Source organism: Besnoitia besnoiti, chromosome VI, assembly GCF_002563875.1.
Source record: "Besnoitia besnoiti strain Bb-Ger1 chromosome VI, whole genome shotgun sequence".
Taxonomy (NCBI): Eukaryota; Apicomplexa; class Conoidasida; order Eucoccidiorida; family Sarcocystidae; genus Besnoitia; species Besnoitia besnoiti.
In genome coordinates this window covers 1503501-1515854 of record NC_042361.1, presented here as the reverse complement: position 1 = coordinate 1515854, position 12354 = coordinate 1503501, and the positions used below count along the sequence as shown (strand labels likewise).

The window sequence follows — 12354 nt, the reverse complement described above, 5'->3', positions numbered from 1 at the left end:
CGTCTCTGCGTGTCGCGCCTCGGCTGCCGAAACCTACCGTCCATGCAAAGACGAGGGCTCGTCTGCCTCCTCTTCCCGATGAACCTGGCCTCAGAAGTCACAATTTGTCTCGCGGTGAGCATGGGACACACACAAGTACTGACGTCCCTAGGAAATCTTGCCGAAGTAAGAAGACGATCGATCCGGCTGTTGTTCAGGCGGGAAAAGCGGTACGTGCTTCGTTGCGAGGTTTCTACCCTTAAATCGGTGTGCCTCTCCGTGAAACTCGAGTCTCACTGCGAATAGACAGGGAGAAGACTGAAGGTAGATTGAAGGTAGATGCAAGGCAGGAGGCCGTTTCCACAGCGCCCCGGCTCTGTCTGCTGTGCTCACCGGCGCACGGTGAATGCCCAGTTTCATTTGCGCGGTATTTGAGTGTCTCCACGGCATCATTCCTGTTGGAAGAAGCAGCGATTTTCGGATGAAGTGAGCATGAGAACGGACAGGACTGGTTGAGTCCGCTCTGCAAACTTTGTCCGAGGCACTTTCTGCGTTCCACCAGCCAGAACCTTCCTCAGTCTCCCGCCGTATCTCGCTCCCCTTTCGGGAGTGCTCCCATACCTTCTCCGCGTCTTCCGTTCTTTCTTCCGCGCCTCAGTCGAATTTCTGCGTCTCTGGCGTGTCTTCCGCTGTTCCAGTTCCGACATGCCGTTCGATCCGAGCCGCTGGATGACGCAGCGCCGGAGGCATCCGCGCATTGGACCAGCGTACCAGGCGCCAATCCCAGACTGCGTTCAAGACCTTTCGCGGGCGGCTCGCGTGCCTGCGGAGTGGCTGGAGGGTCCCTGCGGTTTACCCAACGGCTGTGCTCGACGAGGCTTCTCCACTGAAGGGTTTCCGCCGTTCGCGTCGAGCGACGCGTCGGGGGGGAGCCGCGGCTCTCACGACGAGGGCTGCGCAGGCAGTCGAAACGGAGGCGACGAAGGCCACCAAGACGACGAGAGTCAGAGGAGAAGCCCGCGCGGAGCGGGACACTCTGTGCGAGGCGAGGGCGCGCTGCCGCCATTTGCGGCGACCGGGACGAGTTTGTCGCGGAAAGTGCGTGGCGGTGGCGGTGCGTCAGGCGCAGCCGGCGGGGGGGCGTGCCAGCCTCAGGGGGCAGGAGACGAGACTGGCTTCGATGAGGGAGGGCTGGGAACGCGTCTGACTGGAGGTGATATTGAAGCGGCTCTTGGGGGAGGAGATGGAGATGGACTGCGAGAGGGAGAAGAGTTCGATGAAAGCGACACGCACAAGGCGAGCGCGTTCATTATAGCCAGCCGAGACACTTCGCAGCTTTCTGCCTGGCACGCACTGGCACGGGCGCCGCGACGAGCCCATACGGCCGCAGGCGCACAGGCGACACATGCGCGTCCACAGGAGGTTTCTGCGTGTGTGGACGAGGTAGCCGCTGTTGCGTCTTCGCTCGGGAGTCAGACCGCAGATGTACAAGCGTCTCCGCCCCTCGACACGAGCTCTGTTTCGAGCTCACCTGCACATTCCACGGGATTTCACGCTGATTCGATGCAAGCCGCTGGGAAGACAAGTCTCCAGCACCAAGCCGGCGCGACTGGCGAAACGGCGTTTTCAGACAAGGGGGAAACGAACCGCCCCGCAGTGACTGCGGCGAGCGCTCAAGAGGAGCGAGGCAACGGAGTAGGGGAGGACGGCGGACGCGAAGAACCTCTTCTGGGTGGGCGCGGGGTGGCAGCTCTCGACGAGGCAGTCACAGGCGCTGCGGTGGAAGACGCTGATGGCGACGCAGGTGCGAGGGAGACGAAGCGACTGAAGACGCACCAGGTGTAGACAGATACCCTGACGAGGGTGACTAACCCCAAGGAAGTGGTAGGCCTGTGCTGGCTGCTCGTGAGCCGCAGGCCGACAGGGCGAGGGGCGGAGGAGTGGTGACTGACACGGCGTGAGGGAAGGCCACGCAGCATTGCGTCTGCGTGGTGGCTGGAGCAGGGAGACGTCGAAGAGTGAAGGCGCGCTTCGCACGCATGCGTTTTCGTGGCGCGTATTTTAGTTTACGTATACATATCTGCATGTGCGTATACTACTCTGGGAGAGAACTGCCAGGAACTTCGGCTCTCCGCTTCGACACGAAGCAGGCAGCGACTCAGTGCCTACCAACAAGGATGGATGGCAGTGTGAACACCTGTCTTACTGATGCGCGGTGAGCGAAGCGCCTTGACATGTGGACTGCAAAGAAAGAGGGCTTTCGGCATGTGTGTGCGGATTGCACGAGGTGTCTGCTTTTTTTCAGCCAAGAAATTCCAGTGGGTGCACTGTCTGTCCACATACTCTTGTCCCGTTGACAGCAGGGATTCTTTGTGCCGCAGTCAAACGGATCTTTAGTTTTTACCTAGCACAGTCATGCCAAAGGGAGAGACGCCGGTTTAGCTTGTTGACATGGCAGACGTACGCCGCGGTACCGCGTATACATATATAGATATATTCGTTTGTATCACTCCAGTGTTGGGATGGGTGTCTTTCAAAGCCCATTCCCTCTGGAGTCTTTGAAGTGTCTGGCGTGCACCGCTACACATTCGCGTCTATCTGAATGTCTGGCTGTTCTCTGTTTGTGCGGACAGCCCGCACAGCTTAGGGCAGGGACCACAGGTCGTAGGCGAGAGGTAGAAGCGGTTGGTCTTCTCAGGTTTTGTTCGCGACGGGGATCACATCTTCTTGCAGGCGCCAGCGGTCGATCTGCCTTTGCCTGTGTCATGGCGTCAAAGCCACCTGTTCAGCCTCGGAAAACAATCACACAGTGTGGTAGATCACTCGTTACTGGCCCACCATATATCGGCAAACACATTTACGTATGTATATGCACACATGTAGATGGATAGCTAAATAGAGATATATACATGTTCCAACTGCGTATGTCGATCCAGGCGACTTCTCATTACCAGAGCTCTCGTGAGTACTTAGCAACGCGGATTGGTGGCAAGGGTATCTACAGGTAGCAAAAGAAGCAAATACGCCGGACCTGCATTATACAATCAGAGCGCGTACGCGCACCACGAGCTCTCTAAGCGCTCGAGTTGCCTAATAACGGCTAAGACAGGGCATCTGAACGAAGACACACAGTCCGAGTGGATCTCTTCGATGAGATGGGAAACGGGCGGTGAATGTCGGCAGGCGTCTAGTTCAATGTTACGGAGCCACGGCTAACCTTGGCCTGCTGGCGTTCCACTGTTGGTTGAGGCGATTATGTGCTCACGCAGTCACTCAATTTCAATGCTGGATGCTGAGGGGGCCTTCCTGATGTTTCGCCAATATGAAATACGAATGTGTCGGATTCTTGTTCGAGCGACACTTATTTGGTCACGCTTCGCAGGGAAAAAGAGTGTTCGGGTGAGAGGGTATCAGCGTACTTATGCGTATTTACACATCCCAGTGGAGCATTCGTTCACTGCACTCCCCCGAGGAAATAAGTAAGGTTCATCTGTTTGAAGTTAAGGAGCCATACCCGGGCGCCAAGTGAGTGAAGTAATATCAGGCTGCAGAGTCGCGGCCGAGGATGGCTTTGTTTAGTTGCCAAAAGAAAAAGACGGACCACTCTCTATCAAGTGAAAACACTTGGGCACTGCGAGGATCGAACTCGCGACCTTGGGATTATGAGACCCACGCGCTACCGACTGCGCCAAACGCCCTCGCTGCATCTTTCCGCCCTCTCTTTCTCTGGTCTCAACTGTGCAAAGCCATCCTAGTCGGTCCAGATCACTGAAGTTGATCAACAGTTGAGGTATAACTGACACTGTATGCTGCGGCCTTACCGGCTACATAGAGAATGCCTCAGTTTTTGCTCAAAAGCCAGACATCTGGCAATTGGTCATTCGTGCATTCATTTGTAAACGAAGTGTACCCTCTCTTATTCTAGCTAGTGGCAGCCGGCTACACAAGGCTACACCGGCACAATATGCTCTGCTTGACAAACTACGACGTAAGTGTTGTGTGAACTACACCAAAATCTGTGCGTGTCGGCTGCAAAAGCCCTGCTTGAACGTGACGCGGACTTGCCAATAGTGAACTCCTGTACGCAACTCAAACGTGGATGCACACAGATGCCCCACCCGCAGAAAACCATGATGCTTGAGGCATCTGCCCAACTTGAGGCGTGTGACCCTGTGGCACGGCCGGAGCAAGTGATGCACAGGTAAACTCAAGCTAATGAAGAAACGCCCGTTTTGCACAAAGCTGCGAATTTTTGGTTCTCCATTATGCCTATTCGGAAGAAGAGGCTGATAATACCACCGTCGGTACTTGATATACTGTCCCACCGCTACGCTATATGCAGTGTTAGGGCTGCGGTACCTCTTTGTAGAGTGTAAGAACGGAGGGAGACCGGTTTGACTGCTTCCTTCCAGATAAAAATATGAACTCGAAACTTTAGACACGGCAGCGCGCCTGTTTCCCACACGCTCCGGTTGCTCCTGACCTTGCTACCAGCATGGCAAAAGAGTCAGTATCGAAAGCTGCGGATGGTGGCGGCAGCCCCATTTCACACGTGCCAACGGAAAACTCACCGGGAGGGGGCAGACGCCAGACTTCCTCGTCCTCCGTACGCCGCCGCCCGGCGCCCGCACACAAACGCTCCTGCGCTGATCATCCGTCTTTCGGCAACCACATGCATGTATACATGTACCTCATCCAACGAACATAAAAAACCGAAGTCGTAGCAGTCACTTAAGGGGAGCGGTGAATGTTCCAGAATGCCTCCGCAGTTCTGGATAGTTGCCGAGAAAGCGTGGTTGGAAAGGAGTGGGGGCTACATGTAGAAACAAGAAGCAAAATCGGCGCATATGTCTGCCTTGAAAAAGCACAACCGTAACCCTACATTATCTGCATCAGGCCGCCTTGGTCACGAACTCATCAAACAGAAACGGACACTGGACGCGCCAACGGAGCTGGGAATGGGGAAGAGCCACTGTGAACACAGCCATTCTTGGTAGTCGAAACGTGCTCCCAGCCTTCTGCCATACACCTTTCACGTTGCACATCATGCGTACAACTGGCAATGCAACAACGAAGACTCTGCCAGACCACCGGAGGCGCCGAAAAGGAAAAATGCCCAGCACCCCGGGCAACCTCTGGACGTGTAGTTCGTTCACGTGCTGAGGTTGCCACATCGGGCATCACTGGCTGAGCGGTAGTTGGCAACTCACAGGATCGGCCTGCGAGCGTCAAGCTCGTCACACGACGCGCACAATACTGCACAACCCAAGACTGATCGGACACGTTACCCGTCTCATGATACGAACTGCGTCTCTCTCTACGTTCTCGGCATGCGCACCGTCACGCCGACGCATTCGTACGTTTCTTGCGGCAGACGTGCACACTTCGAAAAACGAAACCCATCAAATAGTTGAATGCTGACATACGCTTATCGAAAGAGAGAAAGGCTGAGGCTGAGGAACTCCGCCAGCAGGCTAGCCAGTCCACACGCTCCCCACTTCAAGCGCTATTTTTAACGGGTCGTCTCACAATACCGAAGAGTGAGACCAACGGCAGTTTCCTTTTATTCAATACTTATCCCTAGATGCAAACGCCGTGTGTCGACCGCATAGCCACAAGTACCAAATCATGATGATCATGCGCCTGCATAACACTGCATGTGGCCATCCAAAGGGAACGGATGACACCACCGACAGACAATGCCGTTCCCACAGTGAACAGTGCAATGGGAGCCAGAACTGTTCATGCACACTCTTCCCCTGCACCCGAGAAAAGACATCAAGTCGAACGGCTCTGTGGAGCGCGAAAAAAGTTTTCCATCCTCCGGCTCCTGCGCGGACGCCCTTACTCCAGATGCCGGTTCTCGGCTTCTTCGTTTGCAGCCCCACCGACATTTAAGTTGGTGTTTGCTCTCGGTATGCATTGTACTCACGTTCCACTGCAGGATCTGCCACGACGTCTTTCGCGTGAGCGGTCCCGCTGAGCCCTTCCCTTTGATTTATGCTCAAGGCTCATGGGGACCTCCTACCGTGGAAGTAGATACTCACAGGTCATCGGCTTCCCACTCCGGATGCCCCATTCATGGGCGACCTGTGCGAAGCCCACTTGATGAATGAAGCACTTATGGTGGTAAGGTTGCTACCTTCATCCTTGATAACATGCTGCGGTTTAAAGCAGCATGGTACCACCACCTTGTCTCCAGACGTCCCCAACCCCATGACAAGGCGAAGCTTTCAACAACTCAGGCAGTACTGGCGAAGACGCTGTCAGGGGTAGGCAGGCGCGCCAGTTCCATCACTTGTCCTTGGCTGGGGCCTGCTACCGTCCACTGGGCGTGGCTCTCTCACTGGCCGTGTCTCCACCGGCGGACGTGGCTTCACCATTGGTCGTATTTTTAGCTCCTCTGCTCCATGAGCATGACGACAGCTAAGACCGGCGCGACATACCCCCATTCGCCAGAAACTGCAAATCTGGGTCTTGTAAAACTCAGCAGTGGGACGCAGCTCTTGCAAGGCATGCGCGAACTTACAGCGTCGCGCAGTCCTGAAAAAGGCATGACATGCAAACACAGAAAATAGTGAATGCATCACACACGTCGCTGGGCTGGCAGTACCCTTTGCGCTGGAAGGACCGACATGGTGTTGACAGCGCTGGAGGCGGGGATCCTATCACGCGAGCGATGCGCGCCCTTCGGGGGCTGAAAACATGTTAAGCAAGTGGCCCCCATCACAGCGGCGTAGCGCTTACTTCGGGCATAGGCCAGCTTTAAGAAGCGGACACATTTTCGTCTTGAAAAGGGGGTTCAGGGTCCAGCTGGTTTTCCCCGCCGGCCTGCCTGCAACTGATGGGCACGCACCCTTGTGCTCGTCTTCCTGTAAGGACTCCGAGTCTCTTCCTTGGGCCGCGGCAGTCCCATCCGTTACCCGTGGAAAACTGCTTGCCACGTTAGAAACATCTCCGACAGCGTCGCCTGCACGACTGCTTCTCTCAACTCCTGCCCTCCTATCTCGGACGCGGCAGCAGGTGGCAGGCGTCTCCTGTCCCTCCGTGGAATACACCTGCTGATCGGCATCACCTGACAAACCACCTACCCGGACACTGCGCCCTGTCTGAGAATCTGCAAAAACTCCCGCTGTGAGTGATTCATCAGGCATCACTACAGCCCCTGCCACCGCTCCGCACTCCAATGAAGGAGCATCCTCAATATCTGCGCTCTGCCATGAGCCCCACTGCGTACAGTCTGCCGATTGCCGGCAACTCCGTTTCAGATCCATTGTGTTATCGTCCGGGCATCCCACCATCCCTTCTTTCATCACAAACGCCGATCCTCCCTGCAAAGGGCTAGTGTGCTTGTTCGTCTGCTCCTCCTTGATCGGAGACGTGTACCTGACGCCTTCCATGCTGTGTTCACGACATAGTTGGATCCCGCAAACTGGAGCTTCCGGTTGCTCAACGTTGACTGCCGTCTCCTGCTTTGCCTCAATAGAGTCAACGCGAATGTGAGGCTGATAGTAATCTGCCCCCCTTGCAGACCGCCGGCGTCGCAGAGACACGCACTGAGCTCCGTCCGGGCGGCCCGTGCTGTCGGAAGCGGCATGGCTGCGACCACTCGCACACGCCTGTTCCTCACCAGGAACTGAACAATACCTTCCAGCATCCCCGGTCTGACCATTCACAGAGCCTGTCCGCCTCCCCTCTAGCAGAGAGGGAGGTTCTCCGCGTGTGTGACTTCCCGCTCCCCTGGTTGCCGCCGCCGAAACACTTGGTCGTGGAACATCTTCCCCGTCAGTTACTCCGTTCTGTTGTACGTCAGCGCAGTTACCCTGAGACCGAGGCGTGAGGCGGGGTCTCTCTGCTGCTCGTATGGGATCACCCACCGCAGCTGAGTGGGCACCGCCCGTAGCCGAGTTTTGCGGTGCAGGCACAGTCGGTATCACTACAAGGGGGGGAAGGTCACGCGTTTGTTGAAAATGTTGCTGTTGAAACTGGAACTGTTGTTCTTGTAAAAGACACTGGTTATGAAGGTTATGGTGTCGCTCACTAATCCAGTGAACACACAATGGTGGCGCTTCGTGTTCGCACAAGGAAACAGACGCCGGGTGTAGCCAGGGGCATCCGACCGCACCCCCGTTGTCCTCGTTCGCTAATTCCGACGCCGGCGAACTGGGTGTGCAAGCCAAGAGCGATTCATGCGGATGTGTTTGTGGCGCGTCGGCGCTCGCCGAAGATGCTGGCAAGGCCCCCCAGCCATACACAGAAGGCTGCGGCTGGGCATGGAGCTGTGGATGAAGGACCTGTGAGTGCTCAGCTGGCGCCTGCCGGGCAGGGACAATAAAGTTGGCGGGCGCTGCACCATGCGGTCCTGCTGACGGCATAGGCGTGCCAGGAAAATAGTAGAACGGACACGCGAAAGGCATTTGTAGGATTGTCCCCATAAGAGAACCTAACGGATAACGAGGAGCGGCTGCCGCGGACTGACAAAGCGCTAGCGTCATGGACGCTGCTGCACTATCGGTTCCCGAGGCACCTCCTTCAGATTGATGCACGCCTACGGAATACGTGGGAACAAACGTGGCCGAAAAAGGGCCATGACGCGCCGCGGATGTGATATCGGTTGGAGCCGTAGCTGCATGTTCAGGAGGCCACACCGCACTTCTACGTGCAGCCTGTTGTTGTGAATACTGGACAGCCAGTGGGTAGGTAATACTCGGGTGGGGCGTCGAGCAAACCGTCGAACCCGAGTATTGGGGAACATGGAATCCAGACTCCGAAAAGGATTCGCCGCCAGCGATCTCCGCCGTGGCGCAGTTTGGGGAGTCCGCAGCGCGGCAGGACAAGGAAGACGTTGTGATGAGGGAGGCTGAGATCGCGCCGCAAGCCGGTTCGGCAGGCGGCTCTCTCTCGCCGCCTACATCCCGCGTATTCTCCCGGCTGTCACCCTCCACAGTCTGCCGTTCGGGGATGGCAGCTGAACTGAGGGGCGCCGGCTCAACCACGGAAGAAGAGCCCGGGCAGCTCGCACGAAGGGACTCGAGGCTGTCGCCGCGCGGCTTGTCCAAGTCTCGAGTCTCCACAGGGTGCAGAGCTGAACCGCCAGCGTGGTGCGGCGCTTGAGACTTCGCGCGGCTACACTTGTTCAAAAGCTCCGTAACTTCTGGTGTCTCTGTCGCCGCGCCTCCGAGGGGAACACATGAGCTGTTAGTGACGGATGACGCCGCTGGTAAGCCCTCACTAGCCTCGCTGCAAGCGCCCGCAGACGCGCTTTGCCCCCGTAGCAATCCAGCCAGGGCCTCTTCCTCACTTACGTGAGACCCGGCCTGGCATCCCACTGCATCTTCTCGTCGCCTACAGCATGTATAGTAGAGGTGCTCCTTTGGAGAGCCACAGTGGCCATCAAGCGTTCTTCTGCGCGGGCCGTCTTGAGCATCCTCAGGAGCCGTCAGGTCGACCGCAGCAAGCTGCCCCGGGTGATAGTAACACCGAGGCTCTAAATTGCCGTCACCACCTGTAGGATCGTCTGATGCAGCACCTCCTGCCCCTACTTTACGTGCACCTTCGTCGCTTGCAGTATCAGACTGACCCTGTCGCGCAAGGCCGCTGGTCATGAGACCATGTGGCTGATGATGCCGCGGCTGGCATCGGGAAGGATCGAATAAGGCATCACACCGGATGCAGCGGCTCGGCCATTCGAGGCCAAAATAGTCAAACTCGCGCCGCAAGCTCACAAGCGACGGAGAAGCGGCACAGTTGGGGCCGAGTCGTTCAGGATTGTTCACTGACTGCTGCCGATGGAGTCGTCGGCCGTCGAAACCCGGCGGAAACTCTCGGTCTTCGCTAGCGGATAACACTCGGGTCCTCCACAACTCCCTCGACGGTTCCTGTCCACCAAATGCTTCGCGGACATTCACCTGTCCGTTACGAAGGTATTCTAAAACCAGTTGGAAGTGCTGTGGGTCACGGTCAATGAAAATACTCCTCGCAATACTGGTGGCGGCGTGAGGGTCCGACGTGCACACGCCGGTATCCACGGCTCGGTGTGAATCTCCTCTGGCTGCAGAGCATTCTGCATTGCCTCCACGTTCCTGTGACTGGCCGCGGTGTCTACGGGACTCTGTTCCATGTGGTTGAATGAGAATATCTCTCTGTAGGAGACGTCGAAGGGTACTGGAACGGCTTAGAGTGGAAACAGAAGCAACGAAACGTTGACCCCCAACAACCAGTACTTTGACATGTTCCACATCACACATTCCAACAGGAGGAAAGTGGTCTACATTCATGCTTCTGGCCCCACAGGAGCTGCTGTGGTCATTCTCCGCCCCGCCAACGACGGCAGTAGCGCAGCTTGGGCCGGGCTCGTGGCAATCAGGCGGCACAGAAAGCTGACGATCACGTTCTGTGCAACAACTTCGGTCGTTTCCACGCTGAAAAGACGAAACACGGGAGTTTGAAAAAGCCAGCAAGCAAGAGCCTCCGAGGGATGTACACGCGTTGCAGGGAGAACCAATTCCCGCCAAGGCGGACCCCTCCATTTCGCGGGGCTGCCCAGTCATAGACGAAGCGACGACGCGGATGTCGAGAGAGAATACGGTCGAAGGGTAGGCAGTACAAGTACTCGGATCAATAAGCAGCAATTGACTGCCGAGTTTTAGTCCCGCTGGACAGTGTCTCTTCGCCACATATGGGTGGCGAACCCGCCGGTAGGTGACCCCACAACGGAAAAAAACGCCATGGGAGCCTGTGAACTGCCTCGAACCCCCCAGTCAACGAGTGGCAAGACGACGGACGCATTGCCACAGACCGCCGGCCAGCCAAATGCAGAACACCGCACCCTGAAATAATGATATTATATAATAGTATATTCTTAAACAGAAAATGGGAAGACGCGCAGGATCTGAAGTCACTTCACGGAGGGAGCAGCTTTACTGGTGTTGTTGGCTGCTGCTGTTGCCGCCGCTGCACCAACTTGAGAGGAGGAGACTCGCGACACCACGCTCTCATTCACTCCGCTGCTCGGCAGGCACCGAGTAAAGCTGACCTCGTTCGCGACGGAACTCCAGGCAACGGAACGCACTAGACAAAATGAGCTAACACGCAATTCCGCTGAGATCACAGGAGCTCCGCAACTGGCCTTCTTCAAAGGATAGACCTTCAAATTGTCGGCTTCTGGTATGTTTTGGCAACCAGACGAGTAAGACTTTGGAATGGTTCTGCAACCAGGAAACGTAGCACGGGAAGCGCAAAGAAAATCCTCCATTGTTTCGCAGGGGTTCTGCCTTGTCTCTGTGCTCTAGAAGCGATCCGAAGACAATTTTCTTCACGATAGACTATTCTAGCTCACAATGCAAGGTGAATGGAGGGCCCCTCAGGATTCGGCGCGAAGATTTAGGGCTCACCTTCCGAGGTTATTTCAGCAGCTGCTACTGGGACTGACACACAAGCGTGTTCAGTGCTACTCCATCTAGAGTTTCGAGGAGAGTGACTCGGGTGGGAGGAAAACGGGGATGGCTGTGCTAGCCCATATACGGAGGACAAGGAGTCAAAGTGAACAGCGTCCTGCTCCTCCCTGTCGGAGAAGCCAGTGGCAACATGGGTCTGCGAGGTCGCAATCACTAGCATAGCAAAATTAGTGCGTGCCGGCTTGTGTCCCGGGGATTGGCACGGAGCAGCCCCGTTTCATCAGGAGTCGCGGGGTACGGCGTGTTATTTCAGTCCATAGGGGACAACTGCCGAAAGAAATGGTGCCCCCTTTCACCCAAAAGGCTACATATGCTCAAGAGCACTGCTTGATTTTTCACTCAGTTCCAGGTACGCCTAAATAGGCATCCTATATTGCGGATTCCTGAAGGTAGTTAAGACAGTGTACCTCGCTCCACCGCAGCAGCGTCGAGTTCACTTCTCCTTCGCTGGCCGGATTGAATTGCTGAGCATGAGTGAGGACACTGTTTCCTTTGGCTTGCGACCGTTGAGGGCGGACGTACCTCGAAACACTCTCTATAGGCGAACGCTGCCTCTGGTACAATAGAGAAGCGGAGCGCTCTACTGATACGTGAGCGCATGCGTTGGAATACGCCACTAAAGTCAGAGTAAGGGTCAAGGAACTCCGTTTCTTTTTTCCACGCTTCATGCAGCTCCGGCTCTCTTTCGGGGTGGGCATATATCTGAGATTTTCCCCTCTGTTACGGCTTACGTCACCGCTAGCTTGTGCAACATACCTCTACAGCGAATGACAATGGAACTTTCAGCTTGTCATACACGAAGTCGAGGCACGTCCCTGAGCTGCGGTATCCAACTTCTTTCCCTGCTGGCCCTGAGAGGCGGAGAGGCGCCTCATTCATTCGTCTCCCAGGACGGTTTGCATTGCCCTACCGTATGGAC

At 56.1% G+C, this 12354-nt stretch overlaps 2 protein-coding genes and 1 non-coding gene across 3 annotated transcripts; 1 reads left to right on the top strand and 2 right to left on the bottom strand.

Moving 5' to 3' along the window:
* Nucleotides 1-684: 684 nt before the first annotated feature.
* On the top strand, nucleotides 685-1824 carry BESB_066280 (uncharacterized protein; the record flags this gene model as incomplete). The annotated part of the gene is made up of 1 exon (XM_029365021.1): nucleotides 685-1824. One exon carries the CDS (start codon nucleotides 685-687, stop codon nucleotides 1822-1824), a length of 1140 nt encoding a protein of 379 aa, XP_029218604.1.
* Nucleotides 1825-3604: 1780 nt separating this feature from the next.
* BESB_069870 lies at nucleotides 3605-3677 on the bottom strand. Its single transcript has one exon. It is a non-coding gene; the product is annotated as a tRNA-Met (tRNA).
* Nucleotides 3678-6373: 2696 nt separating this feature from the next.
* BESB_066270 (zinc finger (CCCH type) motif-containing protein) lies at nucleotides 6374-10529 on the bottom strand (the record flags this gene model as incomplete). The annotated part of the gene is made up of 2 exons (XM_029365020.1): nucleotides 6374-6522; nucleotides 6836-10529. The coding sequence occupies 2 exons, from the start codon at nucleotides 10527-10529 to the stop codon at nucleotides 6374-6376; spliced, it is 3843 nt and encodes a 1280-aa protein (XP_029218603.1).
* Between the last annotated feature and the right edge of the window lie 1825 nt (nucleotides 10530-12354).